Raw genomic sequence first — 21,136 nt, 5'->3', positions numbered from 1 at the left:
CCTTCAAGTCCTTGATGGTGGCACTAATCTCTGGAATCCCTCCAGGGATGTGATACTGCTTTTGGTTTACTAGTTTACCAGGCAAAGGTAGCTCTAATGGTTTCCATTTGATCTTCCCAACCATAACAGCCCTCACACTACAGGTTAGGGAGCCAATGTAAAGATTCTGCCAAGTACTGAGCACATCTGTCCCATTCTACATTCCGGAACAGGGGAAATGACTACAGGATGGATCCGAGGACCTATTGGACCCACTGTGAGTCAGACTTTTGCTAAAACTCCATTGATCAACTGACCTCTATAGGCCCCTACTCTTACTGGAGGGCCACAATGATGTTTGGGATCCCCTGGAATCAGTGTTAGTTCAGAACCGGTGTCTAGTAGTCCCTGAAATGTCTGATCATTCCCCTTTCCCCAGTGTACAGTCACTAGAGCAAAGGGCCTTAGGTCCCTTTGGGGAAGGATGGGAGAAAGCCTAACTGTATAAATTTTGGGGCCATCAGGATCCTTCCCCAAGGGGACCTGGCCTCCCCGTCATTCAAGGGGTTCTGGGTCTGTAAACTAGCTCAAATCTGGGAACTGGTTGAGGGGCCATGATTACCTGTTACCATGATTTGAGGTAGGCTTCTGTTCTTTTGCCTTTAAATTTTTTCGATTATATAACTCTAGTAGAAATTTTGTAGGCTTCCTATGTATTTCACTTGTGGGAACACCGTGGCTAATCAGCCAACACCATAGGTCTGCATGTGTCAGATTATTCTCGTCATTGTTCCGCCTCTGCTGTCCATTATAGTAAGTGCGTGGACCCTGCCTTTGACGATTAAGTGCTGCCACTTGACCTCTGCTGCTCCGGGGTCTAATCAAGCCCACTGACCTTAAATTTCCTAATTGAGTAACCGCGGCACCCACTGTAAGGTCTGGCATACAGAGAAGAGCAATGACAGAGCTCTTCAGGAATGCTGGTGCTCCCCTCACAAATCTGTTTCTCAGGGTGTTAGTGAAGGGTATATTTTCTGGATCATCCCAATGTGGAGGATTAGGTTTGACACGACAGATCCACTCCACCATTCCCATTTCACTAAGCCTCTGAATCCCTTCATCAATAGTAAACCATGGAATATCAGGCGTCTCTAGCTCATTCACAGTGGGCCATCTTTTGAGCCATACTTGAGCAGTGCACTTGGCAGTACATTTTGCCTGGAAGACAAAGCGGCCAGATGTGTGACTGTATACTGACTCATGGGCCGTAGCCAACAGTCTGGCTGGATGGTCAGGAACTTGGAAGGAACATAATTGGAAAATCGGTGACGAAGGTATTTGGGGAAGAGGTATGTGGATAGACCTCTCCATGCGGGCAAAGGATGTAAAAACATTTGTCTCCCATGTAAATGCTCACCAAAAGGTGACATCAGCAGAAGAGGACTTTAATAATCAAGTAGATAAGATGACCTGGTCTGTGGATAGTGGCCATCCTCCTTTCAGCCACCCCTGTCATTGCCCGATGGGCCCATGAACAGAGTGGCCGTGGTGGCAGGGATGGAGGTTATGCGTGGGCTCAGCAACATGGACTCCCACTCACCAAGGCTGATCTGGCTACAGCCCCTGCTGAATGCCCGACATGCCAGCAGCAGAGACCAACACTGAGTCCCCGGTATAGCATCATTCCCCGTGGTGACCAACCTGTGACCTGGTGGCAGGTTGATAATATTGGACCACTTCCATCATGGAAGGGGCTATGCTTTGTCCTCACTGGTATAGACACGTATTCTGGATATGGATTTGCCTTTGCTGTACATAATGCTTCTGCCAAAACTACCATCCGTGGCCTCACAGAATGCCTTATCCACCATCATGGGATTCCACATAGCATTGCCTCTGACCAAGGAACACATTTTACAGCCAAAGAAGTGAGGAAATGGGCCCATGCTCATGGAATTCATTGGTCTTACCATGTTCCTCACCACCCAGAAGCAGCTGGATTGATAGAAAGGTGGAATGGTCTTTTAAAGACACAATTACAGTGTCAGCTAGGTGGCAATAGCTTGCAGGACTGGGGTAAGGTGCTTCAAAAGGCTGTATATGCTTTGAATCAGCACCCACTATATGACATTGTGTCCCCCACTGCCAGGATTCATGGGTCCAGGAATCAAGGGGTGGAAGTAGGAATGGTACCACTCACCATTACCCCTAGTGATCCACTAGCAAACTTTTTGCTCCCTGTCCCCACGACCTTATGTTCTGCTGGCTTAGAAGTCTTAGTTCCAGAGGGGGGAAGGCTTGCACCAGGAAGCACAACAATGATACCATTGAACTGGAAGCTAAGATTTCCCGCTGGTCATTTTGGTCTCCTCACGCCTCTGAGGAAACAAGCTGAAAAGGGAGTCACAGTGTTGTCAGGGGTGATTGACCCAGATGATCAAGGGGAAATTGGACTACTGCTCCACAGTGGAGGAAAAGAAGAATACACGTGGAATGCAGGAGATCCCTTTAGGTGCCTTTTAGTATTACCTTGCCCTGTTGTTAGTCAGTGGGAAACTACAACCTAATACAGGCACAATGACAAATGGCCCAGAGCCTTCAGGAATGAAGGTATGGGTCACTCCACCAGGAAAAGAACCAAGACCTGCTGAGGTGCTTGCTGAAGGTCAAGGGAATACAGAATGGGTAGTGGAAGAAGGTAGTTCTAAATACCAGCTATGACCCTGTGACCAACTACAGAAAAGAGGATTATAATGGTACTATTTCTCCCCTATATTGTGTTAATATAATATAACATTGATAGACTTAATTCTGGCTCTTCAGGATTGTTAGACCTGTGTTATAATGTTCAAGTTATGAAATTATAAATGTAAGCATCAACCAAAGAAAATTTACATTCTGTTTGGGTAAGGGGATTACCCAAATGCATTTATTAAAAAATGCATCTATCAAATGCATTTCCATTTGTACAATGAATAGATATAACATGTTAGGCACAATTATATACATGTCTTTGTATCTGGGGATTGGTTTAAAGAAATGTGTCTGGTTGCCAAGTTGACAAGGGGTGGATTGTCGTGGTTGATTGATTGTGTCAACTTGAGAAGTTTAGAAACTTAACTAAACTTGGCTCAGCAATTCCACACTCTAGGGTGTAGAGGAGCCATAGGTTGTACGTGGATCATCACCAAGATGATATAAAAGGGAAACGAGGAAGGACAGAGGAACTTCTATTTCTTTTGGAGGAGCTCCAGTCTTCACCTTCAGCTTGAACTTCGTCTCCTGGCTTCTAGTGCAGACTCTTTGGCTTCTGCCTTGGATCCTTCAGCCTTCCGTCGCAGACTCATTGGCCTCCTGGTACAGACTTGCATGGAACTTTGCAGTGAACTCCAGACCCTGGACTGATTCCTTCGGTCTTCAGTGTGCAGGCACCCTCTGCACGCTTCCTCATACAGCTCTCTGGCTGATCGTCGTAAGCCAATCTTGTAATTTCTTGCACATTTGTACATCTTGTGTTGTATCTGTTTCCCCAGTAAAACCCTGACTGATTCACCCATCCACAGTGATTTTGCTATACCACGTGTAAGTTGTGGTGCTGGTGTCCTGTGTTCTTCAGTTCAAAACATGTTTAAGCTTCTTGAGATTTCCCGTATGTCTTTCAGAACGATGCTTCACCCGCCCTGTGTTCCCGTGCCTGAGTGCTAGCTGCCTTCCATCAGACTTGTAGGGTGTGCGTCGTGTTCCTTCTGCTATTGGGAGTTGTGCTCAATACCAGCTCAAACCACTGGGGCGCACGTGCGGCTGTCCCGTTGGGTGGTGGGTGGTACAAGCCTCCTGGTGGGACTGGCTTGTACAGCCTCTGGTTCAAGCTGGCAGGAATGTAACACGATCAAGTCAGAGCTGCCTGGCAGCGAGACACACAGCTGAGGGCCCTGCCACGGAGGTGCTAATGCCCTGTGTGTGAGGTCCTGGGGCATGAGAGCGCTTGTCTCCAGTCTTCACCCTGAGAACCCAGAAGGACCCTAGAACGAGATCTCACCAGCTGAAGGTCTCCCTGGCGACAGGCCCCTCTCAGGCCTAAACTTATAGACGCGTCCACCTGCCTCTCAGTTTCTGCTTTAGAGTGTTGTGATTGTCTGTGTTCTTCTGCTTCTCCAGTCTTGGGGGCAGTGGTCATCCCCGTGTCCTGAACTTTCTGACACGTGTAAGATTTGTTGATTCTCAGTTCAGCAGACTTCTTTCTGGTTGTGCTAGTGGTGGAGCCCCGGACCTCCCACAGGCTGGGCAGGTACTCCCCTCTGAGCTACCGCCCTGTTTGGCTCCCGCCATGTTGTGAGGAGGGAGTGCAACCTCAGGTTCTCTCCAGGCCGTGGAGTGACCGGAAGTGCCCCCTTTGGTTGTCTTGGTGGTGGTGTAAGAGACCGGGCTCGGAGCCGCCTGCTGTTAACTGGCTTTGCTCGCGCCTGGGCCCTCTGGACGCGGGGAGGAAACTCGCATGTGTATGTCTAGTCCCTGTGTGTACGTGTTGTCAAATCAGGTCTGCACGTAGCCGAGGCGCCACTCACAAGGAAAAGCGTTCACACCAGTTACCCAGCTCCTTCTCAGCATCGCATCATGACCTCGCCTGCAGACTTTATTTTTAATTGCTCCTTCCTGATAAGTAGGATTTCAGGACAATTTGTTTATTAGTCCCTGTCCGCACTCCACAGCGATCACGTGCATCGCGGGGACTGGCTGTGAGCTTCCTTCTCCTGGCCCTCTCTCCTTTTGCAAAAAGCTGTCTTACTTTCCTCTTATCCTTTATTTTGCTCTTTAATTTGTTTCTACTTGGGTTTCTTGTACAAGTGAAACCATGGGATATTTAAGCTTGGATAGCTGATTTATTTCACTCATCACTGTGGTCTCAAGGTGCATCCACTTTCCTACAAATCCCTCAAGTTTATTCTTCTTTATGTCTGAGTAGAACTCCCTTGTGCATAAATGCCACATTTCTTTATCCCTTCCTCTGCTGATGGTCATCTAGGCTGCTTCCAAAATTCAGCTGTTGTGAGTTGGTGCGGCCATTCATCTGCTGTTTGCCATTTCACTTTTAGTCGGTGTGGTTGGTGGATGTCCGCACTCTCTCTTGAGTACTCACTGCTTCCTCTTCATTCTGAGCATGCTGTCTGTGCATGGGGAATGACTTGCTTGTTTTTCAGTAACTGGCCCTTTGCTGGCGTGGTGACACAAGCCTGTAATTCCAGCACCCTAGGAGGCTGAGGCAGGAGGATCACAATTTTGATGCCAACCTGGGCAGTTATCGACTTAGCGAGACCCTGTCTCAAAATAAAAAAAAGAGCTAGGGACGTAGCTCAGTGCAAAGACTCTGGTTTCAATCCCCAGTGCCACAAAACAAAACAAAAATCAAGTCAGAACAGTGCCTTTTCTCTTCTTTAATGCCTTCCTCATTGAGATGGAAGAGCAGAACAGCCCCGTGTGCCCCGAGGGGGCCAGCGCCCGGGGACGCCCCCTGGGTGCAGTGCGGAGGGCACTTCCTGTTTTGTCGCTGAGCATGCTTTTCGCTCTGTGTGTGGGGGTGCTGGAGTGTGTCCACTCCCATGTGTGGCCTTGGGACTTCCCAGCTGATCGGGGCTGTTAAGAGGGGCGATGGGGTGAGAGGTTCTGCAGTGGAGCAGGGTTGCAGCCCATGCCAAGGAGGCCGCACGCTGCCCAGAGGCCCCGCTCTGTGCACAGGGGCTGGTGCTTGGGTCTTGGGCCTCGACGATGCAGGCAAAGTGGACTTCTGTGCTTTGTGAGTCACTGCGTGGTTACAGCAGCACGCACTAAGACAGGTCGCTTATTTGTCAGGAGAGATCCTGGATGAGACCGTAAACAAGTTCCCGTCCAGTGACAGCTTACTGGGGGTGTTTTGTTTGTTTTATTCTTTATTTCGGCTTGACCTTCACTGAGGTGTAAGTAACAAAAGTATATGTGTTCAGGGTGCACACGGTGGTGCTTGGACCTGCAGATACGCACAGTGAGAGGTGAGGACTGGTGAGGTGAAGCCACACGTCCATCTTCTCACACACTGTCTTGTGCTGATTGTGCAAAATGAAGGAAGCCGGCAGGGACAAACGTGTAATACACGCTCATGCTTAGGAGCGCAGCCTTTCCCAGAAAGCTGAACTCGCAGAGCGTGGAAGGGTGTGACCAGGCATCGGGAGCGGGGAGGGGCGGAGGGGCAGTCCGAGCGCGGGAACTTTTGCTCCGGGGCTGTGGCAACGCTCTGCAGCGCCGTGTGATCACTGCTTCCCATCCCCGAACAGAGCCCCCGCGCTGCAGCAGACGGGCGGCATCAGTGTGCCGTGGAGCTCGGCGGGAACATCGCCGGCACTGTGTCCGGGATGCTGAGCCAGAGCGGTGGCCACGCTCAGGGGACAGCAGGCCAGGGCCCACAGCTGCCCTTCCTGTGAGGGCCCCTCCAGGACCATACTGGGATCCAAGGACTCAGACAGCGCGAGCGTGCCCAGCGACGCTGGCCCAGCACCTGCGCCGCGGACTGAGGCGGCCGTGAAGTCCTGCTTGAGACACAGGCGGGCTCCTGCTTGCTTCCGGGGCTGCGGTGAAGGCCGAGCTCTCTGAGCAGCTGGACTTACTTCCCACCATCGAAACAGGCGGCCTGGCCTAGCAGCCGTGGGGTGCGGCGGGGGCTAGAGCCGAGGCTGCCTGTGCACCCTGCGCCGCTGCCGTGCTGAGGGCGGCCACCCCCGGACCGAGGCCTGGGGGACTTTGTGCTGGATGTGAAGGGCAACAGGAGAGCCGCGGAGCTGGGGTTGGGCGCCAGGCTCCCGCGGGGCAGGAGCTGGCCCTGGTCTGTGGCTCTGCCCCGTGCTGCCCCTCAGAAACTCCCTCGGTGGAGGAGGGTGACAGCCCCGAGGCGCGTATCGAGAGCCTGGGCTCATCCTGTGCACCCTGCTGTTTCCCGCGGATGCCCTTCTGGAGCTGCGGGCAGGAGGGTCCTGGAGGGACGGGCAGCCTCCTGCCCACGCTCCCTGGATGTGCAAAGCCACCTCGGCCAGCTTCTCACTCTGAACCCCAGGCACAGGCCCAAGCCTGAGACCACCCTGGGGCACCCCCCCCCGCCCTGCCCTGGGCTGCCCCCAGCTGCCCAAACCTTGGACTCTGAAGGTCACATCACAGATGAGACTGATGACTCCTTGCCCCCAAGGCTCATGCTGGCCCGTCAAGCCCGCCGGGCACAGGCCAGGCCCTCCGCGTGAAGCTCGGCACCCCAGGAGTCTGCCCCCTCAGCCTGCCGCCCAAGAGGCCCAGCAAGCCTGCCCTGTGCCCCGTCCCCTTCCAGCCCCCTGTTCACCTCTGCAGCTTGCAGGTGGGGACCCTGCTCCCAGCAAAGCCGGAGCCTCTGCCGGCTATAAGAGCTGTAAGAACCACCTGTGGTGCCGCCTGTGTCTACGTTCGGATCCTTTGCTGCTGCTGCCGGTCAACCAGCCGGCAGGAACACTCCTTGGGCGTAGAACAAAGGCACTGGACAGCAGAGACTTGCACAGGAGGAGGTAGGAGTGGCGTCCAGCTGGGCGTCCTGTATGCCGTTTTACTCAGTGTTGTTATGACGACTCTTTCATCTTGCAGGAACGGGAGGGGGAAGGGAAGAAGGAGAGATGGGGGAGGGTAGTGCAGGTGAACGGGACCGTCAGCTGCAGATCTCCTGCAGGGCAGGGCGGCCGGTTAAGGTGCATGGCTGGTAGAGCTCAGAGAAAGTCAGTGTCACATGTCCCATGTCCCTGTGTTTTCAGTGCAGAGCAGAGGACCCTGGACTCCATAGCCTTTGCAAAATGAGGAATGGGCAGGCACAGCCTCCAGCATCTGCAGAGGGAACAGGCAGGACGTCCAGGCTGCAGTGCTCCAGCCAGCCCTGCGGAGGCCGCACAAGAGGCACCTGGAGCCACCTGATGCCCAAGGCCAGGGTCGCTTCCCCAGCCCTTCCCCCTTGTTTCTGGGATAGCAGAGGTGGTTTTCAATAAGTCGATGTTTCTTATAATAAAACCTGACCCAGATGCAGTGGTCCTGCAAGCTCATCTCTGTGTGCTGTGGTTCCTGCCTGCCGCAAGGGTCTGAGCAGCGGTGGTCCTCAGTACAGGGGCTCAGCCGAAAGCGCAGGGGGCAAGGTGACTTTGGAGACTCTCAAGGTCATCGGCATACCGAGAAGGGACTACAAGACCTTCTAGGGGGCCAGGCAGCAGCACAGAACCACCGCGGCCCACGAGGTGACAGAGAACAGGGTGCCGAGTGGCAGTGAGGGCCGCAGGCGGTTAGGACTTCACCGGCCCCTGGGCCCCCGCGTCCCGTCCCCTCTAGGGTTCCGTGCCCTGGTCACGACGGTGGTATCCAGCGTGGGAGCATAGCACGATGGTCCTGCGGCTGTCTGTGTCCCTGTGGGTGGTCTGCAGTTGGAGCAGTGATGAGCGCATTGCTGCGAACTTCTCACTGTGTTGCAGGGGATGGTGTGAAGGCCAGGGCGTCCTCTCCCCTCCTCCAGCTTCTCTGTTACCCTCACTGCAGTTGCCATGGCAGTGCAGAGGCTAAATGTGTGTGTGTGTGTAGCTTTGTTTCAATAAAACTTTATTTATAAAGCAGCAGGGCCAGGCCGGAGAGAAGCTTGGGTGGCTTTCATTCGCAGTCACCCGCTCAGCGCGAGCTGGGTCGGAAGCCTGGGAAGCCATGGGTTCTGTCCTTGCTGTTGAGGGCGTGGGGAGGACTCAGAAGCCGCTTGGTTTAGCTTCCGTTTCACACTGAGCCCAGCACAGCAGAGGGCATCATTAGCTGTGGACAGACAGAGACTCGGGCGGCCACGTCCTGTTCCTCTCAGGGACATGGGCCCCGACCTTCACCAGTGATTGAAGTGACCAGGTGGAATCATGAGCACTTCTTTCCTTGTGTTCAGGTTGTCCCCAAGTGCCCAGCTGTCCAGCTGCCTGTGTCCATGTGTCTGTCCCACTGCGGGGTTGGACACGAGTGCTCCCCTGCCCAGAGCTCCCGGCTGGCCCAGCACCCACGGAGACGCTGGGCTGAGCCACCCGCCCTGGCTGAGTCAGTACAGACCAGGGATAGAAGTGAGGATCAGTGTTGGGACAGGCGGGCACTACCGTGGCCTCCTGCCACAGCCCACTCAGAGTGCTTCGGCCCTGGCCCCACCACAGGCCACCGAGGTGGAGGGGCAGGAGCTGTGTGCCAGCTTCTCACATGCATCCCTGCACCTAGGACGTGCGTGTGTCTTGTGTCCTGTCCAGACCCGGAACTTGAGAACTTGAGCCGAGCTGGGGAGCGTCTCTGTGGACGCTGGACTGACCGAGTGCCTCACGGGTGAGGTGAGCCCCAGCTCTGCTGCAGAGGTGCTTTCTACAGAGAGGCTCAAGGACACCCGCAAGGAGAAGACAACCGTGCGACAGCAGGCAGAGCAGGGCCACTGCTCTCCAGCCAGGGGACACTGACCTTGGCCACCAAGAGCCGGCGGAGACCAGCAGGGACCCTCCCCTGAGCCTTCAAGGGAGCGCGGCCCTGCCGGCCCCTGGATGCTGGAGTTCCGCCTCCGGGCTGGGGAGCCTGATCTGCGCTGTTCCAAGCCGCATGGCTGGTGGCAGCCAGGGGAGGCAAACACGGTCTATGGCCGGGTGCCCAGGGTTATCAGGAATTAGCCACGGAGTCCCACTTTCCCTCCATCTTACCTGGTTGTGACTACCCGGGGAACTGAGCTAGGAGAGAGCGAAGGGGAACGGTAACTGTGACGGGGCGGGAGCCTGGAGCCCAAAGCGTGTTTCTGCGCTGAGCAAGGGCTGCCCCTGAGCGTCCCCCCCGGGGAAGTCTGCTGGGAACACAGGACGCCGCGTCCTCGTCCACCGCAGCCACCGATCTGTCACCCTGTGCTTCCGACTGTTCTCCAAAGTCAGAATGACCGCCAGGGGGAAAGATTTTGTGTCAATTGAGGACATCGAGGCAGCCAGGACGGCCCAGCTAAAGACGCTCAGGAAAGAGGACTCCAGAGCTGCTGCAGGACGTGGCCGGGACCATGGGATAAGTGTGTTCAAAGCCAGGGGGAGTATGCGGCAGTGTGTCTTCAATGCGTCTTATTAATTTAAACGTTCACTGTATATTCTGATCGGCCCCTTCAGTGCTCAGTTATGCAGCATGCCACACACAGCTGTGGGCTCAGGATGTGGGCACCCTCGGGGCCAGCCCTCTGCCCACGTTCGGGAAGGGGAGACTGCTCCTCACTGTGGCCATCTGGGGCGGCAGCCACCTTGCCACCCCCGCCCCACCCAGGTCCCTGGGGACGGAGGAGCCCCGCCCGCCCCACCGGGCCCTCTGCACGGTCCCCGCTTCTCCTCTGCAGCTGCTGTGCTGCCCTTGGGTGGGCCTCGTGCTGGCCCCGGGAGGCAGGGCCACTTCTACCGCCCTGCTCCACCGAGCCACACATTTGGATGGTGCCCCTGACTACATTTAGAGTCCTCTCTGCACGTCTGTGGAGCTGTCTGAGCTTGGAGGGGCAATGGAGGAGGCCAGCCGGTCTCGTCCTCACGCTCCGCTGGCTGAGCCGTGCAGGCTGTGTCCACCAGCGCACTCCTGGGACCTCATCCCATGTGTCCTGGACCCCAGGGTTCACTGCACAGAGCTAAGCCGGGTGCATCTCAGGGCTCGGGCACCGAACCTGGGACCAGAGGGGTTCGGGGCAGGGTGGCGAGAGGGTGAGTAAGAGAGAGCCGGGGCCCAGGCTGATGCACAGCGGGTGACGCGCCGCCCAAGGTGCTGAGCGCGTGTGTGTAAGGGAGCAGCCACCGCGTAAGCTCAGGGGACACTGAGTTCCCAGCTTGTCCAGAGCCCGGAGCAAGGGCACATGGAGGTCCACAGCCCTCCAGGTGGGGGGGGTCTCACCGGGCCTCCACCCAACCTGTCCCCACCTCCCACCCACAGGTCTCTTCCAGGGCAGGAACCGGGTGGCGTGGGTTTGTCCCTGGGGCTGAGGACTGTGCCTCCTTCCCCTGGAACATCTGTGGTGGCTGTGTCACAGCCTGGCGTGGCCTCTTTCGCTGGAGTTGCTGGAGGCGGTGACACATTTCTGTGTCCTGGCACCAAGACGAGTCTTTGAGGGCAAGAGGGGGCTCTGGAGGTGCTGCCCTCCTGACCAGGGCACAGGCCGCCAGGTGCCGTCCTTGAGGCTGAGGCCAGGTCCCCCAGCTGCCGAGGTGCTGGGGCCGAGGACGTCATCGGGCGTGGCCAGCGTTCCCTCGAGACGGTTCTGAGCGGCGCTGCTCACGCTCCCCACCTGCCCCGTGGGGTCAGAACCCCGTCCTCAAGCTGCCCCGGCCCTGAGGCCCTTCAGTCCTGCTCGGCTCCTGCTCAGCCGCACTTGGCGGCTGCAGGACGGCCGGGATCCGGGCGCTGTGCCCGAGGTGTTCGGCAGGGATTCAGCAGGGACTTCTGCTAAACATAAAATAAAACTTCTCTTCCGCAGTCGCAAGGCTGAGGCAGAGGCGGAGCATGCGCGGGTCACGTTCCTGCCGCCCAAGGTGCTGAGCGTGTGCGTGTGCAGAGGACGCGAGCCGGGCTTTGTCGTCCTCCACCCCGCTACCCCCGTCCCTCCAGGTGGGGTGCCGCTGCCGGTGCTGCTGGCCTGCGGACCTGGAGGCCGCTGTGGCCTTGAGGATGGTGAAAACTGGGCCTCCCCTGGCAAGGCGAGGTACAGGGCTCCCTCTGCTGGGAGCTGTGATTCTGAGTCGGGGCTGCCGGGGTTCAGGTTCAGCCAGGTGCCAGCCAATGGGCACCGCCGGGCCACCCTTCCCTCCCTCCCCGTGAGAGGGGCTGGTCCTTGCCACGTCTTCCCGGCTCAGAGACCCGGGCCTGACCCCGCAGAACACACCTGGAGTGGAGCCAGACGCCAGGTGACACCTGAGGGCCCCAGGGCGCTGGGTGCCAAAGCTGGGGAAAGAAGGGCTCCCGGGCCCCTGCCTCTGCCCATGGGCTGCAGCCTCTGCCTGACGCCAGACCCCAAACCTCTTTCAGTTTTGCCTCCTCCGGCTGGCGCACGCTCACCTGCACCGGCAGCTTAGAGCAAGGGTGTGGCCGCCTTGGACTCTCCCCCGCTGGCATGATCAGCATTTGATTCCATTTCCTCCATTTCTGAGAAATGAAGGTGATGCAAAACGCAACACAACAAACGCAGCGTCTTATCCCCCTCGCTCACTGAGAGCAGAAGGGATCCCCGCGGGGGGAGCTCACTGCCCGCCGCGCTGCGCACCACAGGGAGAGTCGGCCGGAGGAGAGGTGCCCCTGGGCAGACCGGCCCGAGGGCAGCCGGCGGGAGGGGCTGCTCCGCGCGCGCACTCTCGGGACCCCTGCGCGGCTCTCGCTCAGGAATGGAGCTGGGCGGGGCTGAGGGCTGTGCACGGTCCGGCGGCCAGCGCGCCTCCCACGGCCCACGCACCCGCAGAGGAGGCTGCCTGGGAAGGAGGAGGACCTGCCGTCGGGGACGGGCGTGTGCGCCTGGCTCGACACACTCAAAGCGAGCAAGCAAGTGGAAGTGGGGTGCAGGCCGGGCCTCCGCGGCGTTCCTGGACCGCCGCAGTGTGACAGCCGCGAGACAGTTTTGCAAAAGACAGAGAATTATTCACAAGGCGGCCGCGTGTGGCAGCGGGATCCCTGGGGGGAAGGGCTTGGACTGCGGGGGACGAGGACACAGCCGGTCCGATGCGGACGGGTGCGGGAGGTGCCCTGGTCAGCGGCTTGCGGGTGCGAGATCCGTCCTCACGCCTCCTCACGGCCGCATGTTCAGAAAATGGGGGTTTTCAGCCCCTGACGCCGGGGCTCACCCAGCAGACAGCTGAGCGGGCTCCGGCCAGGTGTCGTGGTTTGGGTAGGAGTGGCCTTCGTGTCGCCGAAGAGCAACCCAGGCCACCGTCAGCATCGCGCCCGGCGACGGCGGTGCCCCGTGCAGCAAGGTCAGTGGGAGGCGAATGACACCTTGCTCGGCGGTGCGGCCCGGAATTAGTGATTTTAACTTCAGCTAGAAGCAGATCGATGAAAGCACGCAGGGCTGGAGGGTCAGTCGGGGCCCCGTGGTTCCAGAGAGGGTTCTGGGGTGTCCCAGCAGAACCGTCGGGGCGGGAGAGCGGAGGTGACAGGCGGGGACAGGATCGGAGTGTGCTGTGGCGTGTGCACCGGGGACAGGATCGGAGTGTGCTGTGGCGTGTGCACCGGAGATCGCCTCGAGGACCCGTCAGCCAGATGACATCCGCCCTGGGGAGGCAGGAGCAGTGTGCCCGGTGACCAGCTCCTGCTCCCTGCGGGGCTCGGGACGGCGCTTGGGTGCTGCGGGGTCTGTGCTGAGTCCCCGCTCCGGGTGCCTCCTGGCTTGTCCCCCACCCCTTCCCTTCTGCAGTCTGACGACCGAGTCATCCTGTCACCTGACCACATCTGCTCTGAAGACGGTCGTCTCAGGGCTCCAGTCTTTAGCCCTGTGACCTCCCACTCCATGGACAAAGCCTCCCGGCAGCCAAAACCCCAGCACCATGGGAATCTTCTCATCACGCAGCTGAGGCAGGGACGGGGACCCCGTGTCAAAGGGACCTGCTGGGCTCCTGCCCCTGCCATGGGCGAGGCTGTGGCCACAGTGCCCCCTAGTGGCTGGAAGGCACCATTGCCCTGTCTACTCTGCAGGGCAGCTCTTGCACCCAGGGCCTAGAGCTGCACAGGAAGTAAGGAATTTGTCCCAAAGACATAGGCACAAAATTATGAAATGAGCCCTGCCAAGGTGTCTGTTTGCTGCAACACTATTCATAGCATGTGGTTTGGATCTGGAACGTCCCCGAGAGCTCCGGAGGTAGAAATCTTGGTCTCCGGGGTGCAGGGCTCGGGAGCCTGGATCACAGGGCTCTGGCTCCCCCTGCGGATGGGCCCATCGTGCTGCTGCGGTCTGTTGGCCCTGTGGAGTGTGGTGGGAACCGTGGCAGGGTCCCCTTGGAGGGAGCGCGTCACGGCGGTCGTGGCCTTGCAGACTCTCTCTGGCTTCTGTCCCCTTCCCCCTCTGCCTCCTGGCTGACGGGAGGTGAGCAGCCACCCTCCACCACACCCTTCTGCCTGGTGTCTGCTCCGAGCCCGCGCCCTGGCCGGCACGGGGCCCGAGAGCCCTCTGCTGTGGGCGGCTTCCCTCTGTCTGTGCCCAGTGATGGGAAGCGACCAGCGTGGGGAGCTGTCCATGCTGGAGACAGCGAAGGCCTCACTGCGCTGCCCAGGGCTGGCGCCAGGACCACAGCAAGGGCAGACCGAGAAGGGCCCACCTCCAGGCACAAGGGCTGCATTTCTGTGAGAAAGAGCAACAGCAGAAATACAGGCATTTGGGCTCTATGAAAGAAGACATGGATGGATAAACGCAAACGTAGGAAAGCGATGACCTGCGGCAGTGGAGGGTGAGGTCACAGCAAGGGACTGTGAGCGAGAGGACGCCACAGCTACTGCACACGCCAGGGCAGCACCTGGGCGGGGGAGGACGGGGCGGCAGCTACAGTGGCCGGGGGGCTAGTGCGCGGATGCGGGGTGCCTGGACCCCACTCCGAGGCCTGGCTGTTACCGCCTCATAGAGTCGTTCTGGGCATGTGACTGTGTTTCAGCTGGGGACACTCTCAGGCCCCGGGCCTGCAGAGGGAATGGGGGTTTTCCCGGGGTGCAGCTCCTCCACCTGAGCACCCGGCCCTGATTCCTCTCCTCTCCTCTCCCCTCCCCTCCCCTCCCCTCCCCTCCTTTCCTCTCCTCTCCTCTCTTTTTCTCCTTCCTTTCCCTTCTCCTTTCCTTGCTTTTCTTTTTCTCCCCTTTCTTCCTCTTCTCCTTTGATCTTTGTGTAGATACTCACCAGTGAGCCAGCCATGTGCTCCTCATCCAGCTTTCTATGCCAGTGATCAAGCTGTCACTGCACAGAGACTTTGGCTTCTTTTCGTGAATACGCCCAGTGATGTGCCAGGCTCTTTCCAGGGGCCGCGTGGCGTTGTGTGCCGCGGAGGCTGGAGGATGACCCCGCCCTCCATCAGTGACTCTCCCCGGCTGTGGGGCGTGTGCTGTCTTTGGTGCCGATGACCCCACCTGGAAGGAGGGCCCCGTGACCAGGGGAAGGGGCTCCCAGCAGTCCACAGCCTTGCATGGCTGCAGAGTGAGACCTGTCTCAAAATGACAGCAAAACAATGTGATAAAGGAAAGGCCTTGGAAGTGAGAAGTGCTCTGACTTCGAAGGGGTCTAGGAGAAGCAGCACCCACGTGCCCGGGGAGACCTTGCTCGGCCGATCTGGACACGGTGGTGATTTAACCATCTGTGTTTCACAAGCAGAATCCGGTGAGCGTGGACGAGCTGCTGCGTGAGCACATGCTGCCCAGAGACGCGTGTGCCCAGCACGTCCACGGGGTGAGGGTCACGGTGGCGTCTGCCCACGAGTGGCGCTGTCACGGGCCTCGACGTCACCCGCTGGCTGCCCCAGTGCTTCTCCCCGTGTGAGTGGCACACTCCTACTTCGGCTTCCATTCGTGGCTGTTTCCAAGCAGTGTGACCGCAAACACCCTCCTTCCTTTACCTTTGGTTTTGTTTTAGAGACAGGGTCCTGAGCTCACCGCCTAGCTCAGGCTGGCCTGGAACTCACAGGAGCCCTCCTGCCTCAGGCTCTCAGTGTGGGGATGACAGGCATGCTTCGCCACGCCCGGCTATCTTTGTGCAAACATTTCCGTGGGGCAGGTTCTGAGGAGGAAATACCTACCTTTTAAAGGGAGGGGAAACAGGGACCAAGTTTCCCGGTAAACAGCAGTGCTGAGCTCGCTGCCAGGTGGCCTCGCCCCAGGGTGCCCACCTTTCTGCTTCTGTCCTGGTGTCTGCATGGCAGTTCAGTGCCTGGGCCCCAAGTGCCCACGTTGCCCATGGTGACCGCGAGCATTTGGAAATGGCGGTCACTGCATCCAAGCATCACCGGCCTCACCAGGGGTCAAGCAACACCTCTCAAGTTGGTGTCCAGCACATCGACAGAGCCCACAAACCCCGTCCTTGGCACGGGGACAGTCCCCTGCAGTCGCGAGGTGACAGCTGAGTGACCAGCCTGGGGCGGGCACTGGAGCGCCTCTCCAGGGACCAAGCTCGGTAACACACACCAGGCCACACCCAGGCGCGTCGCCGCGTCTCCCACTGAGCTGAGCCTTGGGAGGAGAGGACAACGGCGGCCCTTGAGTGGGTGGTCCCAGGAGAGGCTCCCCTGTCTCGTCCCCTTCCCTGAAATCGGAGGCGTCCCTCTGGTATCTCCTCTAGCCCGTTCGGTCCATCTCGAGAAGGAGGTGTTGCCTAGCAACAGAGAGGCAATGACGTCAAACTATTCTGTCCCTGCCAGGTGATACTTACCTCGGTTGATTATTAGCACAAAGGCTGGACGTGGCCAGCACCTTAAAGGGGCACGAAATCACCTGCGCCAAGGAGGGGACTGTGAGGGCGGCTTTGGAAGGGGTCTGGCTGGGACCAGATTTTTATGTCCTCAGGAAGAACCTTTGCCCTAAACCCACAGCTCCCTCGGCCTGCCGACGGCTGGTGAAAGGCTGCAGCCTCGGAGTTGGAAACTCAGCTTCCTCCGGGCTCACCGGCAGACTCTGGGGGCCGCTGGGGCTCACCAGGGTTGTGACCGCTGCTGAAAAACGCGCTGCGGGCAGCCGGGACACACAGGGGCCTTCCTGCTCCTCTGCAGAAGCTGCTCATAATTCGTACTGCAGCTAAGCCAGACTCGGGCACCCGATAAGTAACCCGGGCCCCAGCGCCTTGGAAACTGGGGCGCCTGTGGGACAGTTGGGGTGACGGCTGTCGCCCCATTGTCCAGTGGCGAAAGAGGGGACAAAAGAAAAGACATTTGCTCGTGAAAGAAACTGGGTGCTTTTGTTTTAATTTAAACATTTTTTTTGAGAAGGGGTCTCTCTATGTAGTTCAGACTGGCCTTGACTCCTAGGTAGAGGTTGGCCTTGAACTGACGTTGATCCTCCTGACTCAGCCTCCCTAGTGCTGCAATTACAGGCGGGCGCCGGCACACCCAGCTTAGGGTGCTTTTTCAGAGAGGGAGGGAGGCAGAGGGCCTGAGCTCGGCCTCTGGGGACAGTGGAGGAACTGGGGAGGCCACCAAGCAGGAGTGCTGAGCCTCCCTGGGCTCTAGGGCAGCACCTGGTGACTACCAGGGGCCGCGCCGTCTCCGTTCTCCCCAGGCGGCAGCGATTGTTACCTCTGCTGTATGTGTGAGTGTGTGTGTGAGAGTGTGTGAGAATGTGTGTGTGTGAGAATGTGTGTGTACGTGCACATGTATGTGTGTGCGTGTGTGAGAGAGTGTGTGAGTGTGTGTGTGAGAGTGTGTGCAAGTTGTGTGTGTGTGAGAGTGTGTGAGTGTGTGTGAGTGTGTGAGTGTGTGAGTGTGTGAGTGTGTGAGTGTGTGTGTGTGTGTGTCCCGGGCTGGGGGCCCTGGGGAAGAGGACCCACTCTCGGCAGTGGCGACTGGGGGTCGGGGAGGGGCTGGGAGCTCCCTGCAGAGGGGACCCTGACGCCACGCCTGCCCTTCCCTGACCATCGCCGCCTCCGCGAGGGCCTGGCTCCCCACACCCCGAGCCCCGTGCACACCAGGAGCGCCTGGCCTCGGCTCTGCACTCCGCCGCTCTGTGCCACACCGCGCTGCCACTGCTCACAAGGACAAGGGGCCACGGCGTGGGCCACGTGGCCGCCACATGGGGTCCGTCCAGAGGGGGCGGCTCAGCTCCCAGTGTAGTGGGGGTGTCTCTATTGTTGCAATTTCTTTTAATTTTTGCAAACTGGGGATTAAACCCAGGACCTTTACACTGAGCTCTACCCCCATCCATCCATCTATCTACCTATCTATCTACCTATCTATCTATCTATCTATCTATCATCTATCAATCATCAATCACTTATGTACCTATCATCTATCTATCTACGTATTATCTACCTACCTGCCTACCTATCATCTATCTATCATCTGTCTATCTATCTATCTATCTGCCTGTCTATCATCTATCATCTATCTATCGTGTCTGTCTACCTATCTATCTACCTGTCTATCTATCATCTATCTAGAGACAAGAGTTTAGGTAGGTTGGCCGGGCTGCATTCAAACTCGGGACCCTCCTACTTCAGCCTCAGAAAGGTACCATTATAAAGGTGTGAGCCACCTTGCCGCCTCCAGGAGATTTTTCAAGAGGAAGTGAGTCTACATAAAGGAGTGAACTGACTGTGCGTTCTGAGTGCCCCGTAGGGTCAGCGGTGCTGCGCACACAGACACGGTTTTAGTAAGGGAGGGCACTCACCTGCAGCACTCAGAGCGGCTTCGCGGTGCGTGCAGGACGTGGTGGGGCACAGCGGGTCCCAGGCGGGGCTGTGCCATGTGGGGCAGGTGGTGCTCACACAGTGACCTCCTGTGGCCTGGGCCCGTCCTGGGCATCGCTGGGCAGCTGGGAGTCCTGCGGGCCCTGCCTGATTTGAGCCGCCCTGCATCTGCTGCCGGTCCTTGCCCGTGGCTGCATCTGCTTCCCTTGGGCACCAGGCCGCCCCTCCACGGATGCCCAGTGTCGGCGCAGAGGCAGGAGGGCCTCAGACCGCGCCGTCCCCAGCGCCCCAGCCTACGGCTCCATCTGAGGCTCCTCCCTCCCCTCCTCTCCTGTGCCCCCTGCCTCAGCCTCCTGACTCCCCTCCTGATACAGGGGAGAGAAACTCCCAACCTGAACGATATCTGGGACGAGTTCGTGTTCTCTAACATCAAAGAGTGAATTTTAGGAACAGCAGCAGAGGTCAAGAGCAGAATACGTTTATTGAGGGAAAGAAAGCTTCTGTCTGAGAGAGGGACAGAAGAGGGGGCCCGAGTGGGTTGCCCAGGACTCTGCCTCTTTTAGGGATTTTTATAGAGCAAAACCACAAGGTGAGGTGGGTCCAAGGTGGGGGAAACATGGGAGCTCGCTAGGTGGACAGGAGGTGGGACAAAAGTATGGCCAGCCAATAAGATTATGAGTCTAATTTCTCAGGTAAAACTGATTAAATCAGGATCAGATGGGAAAGCGAGTCACGCAGCAAGCGGGCATGAATACAGAACAGGGGCTTTTCCTGGAGGGGGTTGGTGGCTCTTCCTGGCTTTTTCAAGGTGATTAATGCCTGTTTAGAATATCATCCCTGATGTCCACGCCTAGGGAGCTGTGTGGGCGCATCTGTTTAATCCTTTGTCTTGAGGTCTGGCCCACAGTGGAAGTGCCTGTCTCTCCCTTTGCAAGGTATCCCGCCTCCTGCACTGGCTCCTTCGAGGGCCTGGCCCTGTCGGACTGCCTATAATATTTCTGTCTAACAGCTGCCTGTAACACCTCCCAGCCCTCACTCCTCCTGCCAGTTTCTCTGCAGAGGCCACTGAGTGGTCCCCAAACCAATTGTTCTGTGGCAGCCAGAACTCCTAGATAATCGTCAAAACCCTTGACTTTGGGACTTCCCTGCTCCTTATGTGAGTCTCTCCTCTGTGAGAGGTAGGGCTCTGAGAACTGCAGGCAGAGGACAGAAGGGGGCAGAGCAGAGGAATGGCTGGGTTGGTATAAAAAGTCTTGGAGTCGGAATTCATTATTCCGTAGCACCTAGAAAAACTACTTAACCCCCCACCACTCCAACACCATCCCATAAGCCCCGCCCAGCTGCCAGCAGCTCTGAGCACCTCAGGTCCTCACGCCGGGACCCTGCTGCAGAGTCCTTGCAAGAGGTGATCAACTCTCCGCAGGCTCCTTGGGAGAGGTGATCAGCTCGGGGTCCCTGCACTTCCGCAGAGCCTGATTTCCCTAGACTCTGCTTTGCTTTGGCTCCTGGGGTGAAGACTTTGAACTCCGCTGGAACCCCAAGTTGTCTTTGTGTTTCCCTTGGAAGGCCCCACTCCCAGATAAATACTTGATCCTGTTCCCGCGGTGTCTGGGCTTTGGTGGCCCAGAGGAGGGCTGTGTCACCGTCAGACACCTCAGGGGCAGCTGCCCTGGCCGGGCGAGGAGGGGTTTCTCCGCACCCAGCCGAAGCGGAGCCACTGGAAGGCTGCTGGGAAAGAGACCCGTGAGCATCGCCATCGTCCCGGTGCTCACACACAGCTCCCTCCAGCCCTGCTGCTCTGCTGCCAGCTGCAGAAAGACAATGACACACAGAAGACTCCAGCCCCAAGACACCCGCCCATGCAGGGGTGCAGCTGGGTGCCTCTGCTGCGTGCTCCAAGCCAGGGTCCCCCTGCACCCACGGTGGCCCACTTGAACGGGCCGTCTGTCCCCGCGTCCTTATCCTCAGGACAGACCTTCGGATTTCCTGCTGTCTGGATGTGCTCAGGACGGGCGTTCTGCTTTAGGCTGGGGGCTGGAGCTCCAAGCCCGCAGCTGCTGCTCTGTGCTGCCATGAGCTCCGCCCCTGTCAAAGGGCGGCTGTGGCTGCAACCTGGGACAGGAAGGTCTGCGGCCGGGGTGTCGTCTGGCAGAGGACAGGATTCGCAAGAACTCTAAAGAGGACCCAGCGTCTTTACGCGGGGTGCGGAGGGGTTTCCACCACTGGCTGTGAGGGCACAGAGGTTGCCTGGACCTGTGACCCCAACAGAGACAGCCGCAGAGCGGGCTGTGATGTCCTTCAGGCTGTGAGAGGGACCGGGCCCTGGCGAGGGGCGGGACAGGGACGCGGAGAGCTGAGAGAAGCAGAGTCGGGAGAGGCAGCCGGCTCAGTGCTGCGCTAGGCCTGGCGTCCAGGGCTGGAGGCGGAAGCTGGATGTCACCTGGGCCACCTCCTGGGGTCAGAGGTCAGAGCAGGTCCAGGGCCTGCTGGGGCGGGGCTTTCTCAGCACCTTGAAACCTTGAGTAGGGAGCCCCGGGGGCCGTGCCCTAGAGGCGAAGAGGAGCCAAAGTAGAAGTCAACCGCCCTCGTGTGGCTGCAGCTCAGCTCCCAGCCCTCCAAGTGAACTGAAAGCGTCTCCCACCAAGGCCCTACGCGGGTGGCCCCAGGTTGATATCGCCTCCAGGCCCCGGCTGAAATGAAAGCATCATTTCTGGAGAAAGCAGCTGGGCTCCAGGCTGCGAGTATTTCTAAACCACCTCTCATACGAGCTTTGGG

The 21,136-nt window shown here is 58.2% G+C and overlaps 1 protein-coding gene across 1 annotated transcript; it reads left to right on the top strand.

The window, feature by feature from the left end:
* Positions 1-8,385: 8,385 nt before the first annotated feature.
* On the top strand, positions 8,386-14,791 carry LOC102022049. The gene is made up of 6 exons (XM_005375988.2): positions 8,386-8,480; positions 9,238-9,339; positions 9,482-9,647; positions 9,838-10,051; positions 11,275-11,912; positions 12,034-14,791. The coding sequence occupies exons 1-6, from the start codon at positions 8,386-8,388 to the stop codon at positions 12,598-12,600; spliced, it is 1,782 nt and encodes a 593-aa protein (XP_005376045.1). The 3' UTR covers positions 12,601-14,791.
* Positions 14,792-21,136: the final 6,345 nt, after the last annotated feature.

Source organism: Chinchilla lanigera, unplaced genomic scaffold, assembly GCF_000276665.1.
Source record: "Chinchilla lanigera isolate Chin_1 unplaced genomic scaffold, ChiLan1.0 scaffold00006, whole genome shotgun sequence".
NCBI lineage: Eukaryota > Metazoa > Chordata > Mammalia > Rodentia > Chinchillidae > Chinchilla > Chinchilla lanigera.
The sequence above is the reverse complement of the archived record's forward strand: the minus strand, read 5'-3'. Positions and strand labels throughout refer to the sequence as shown.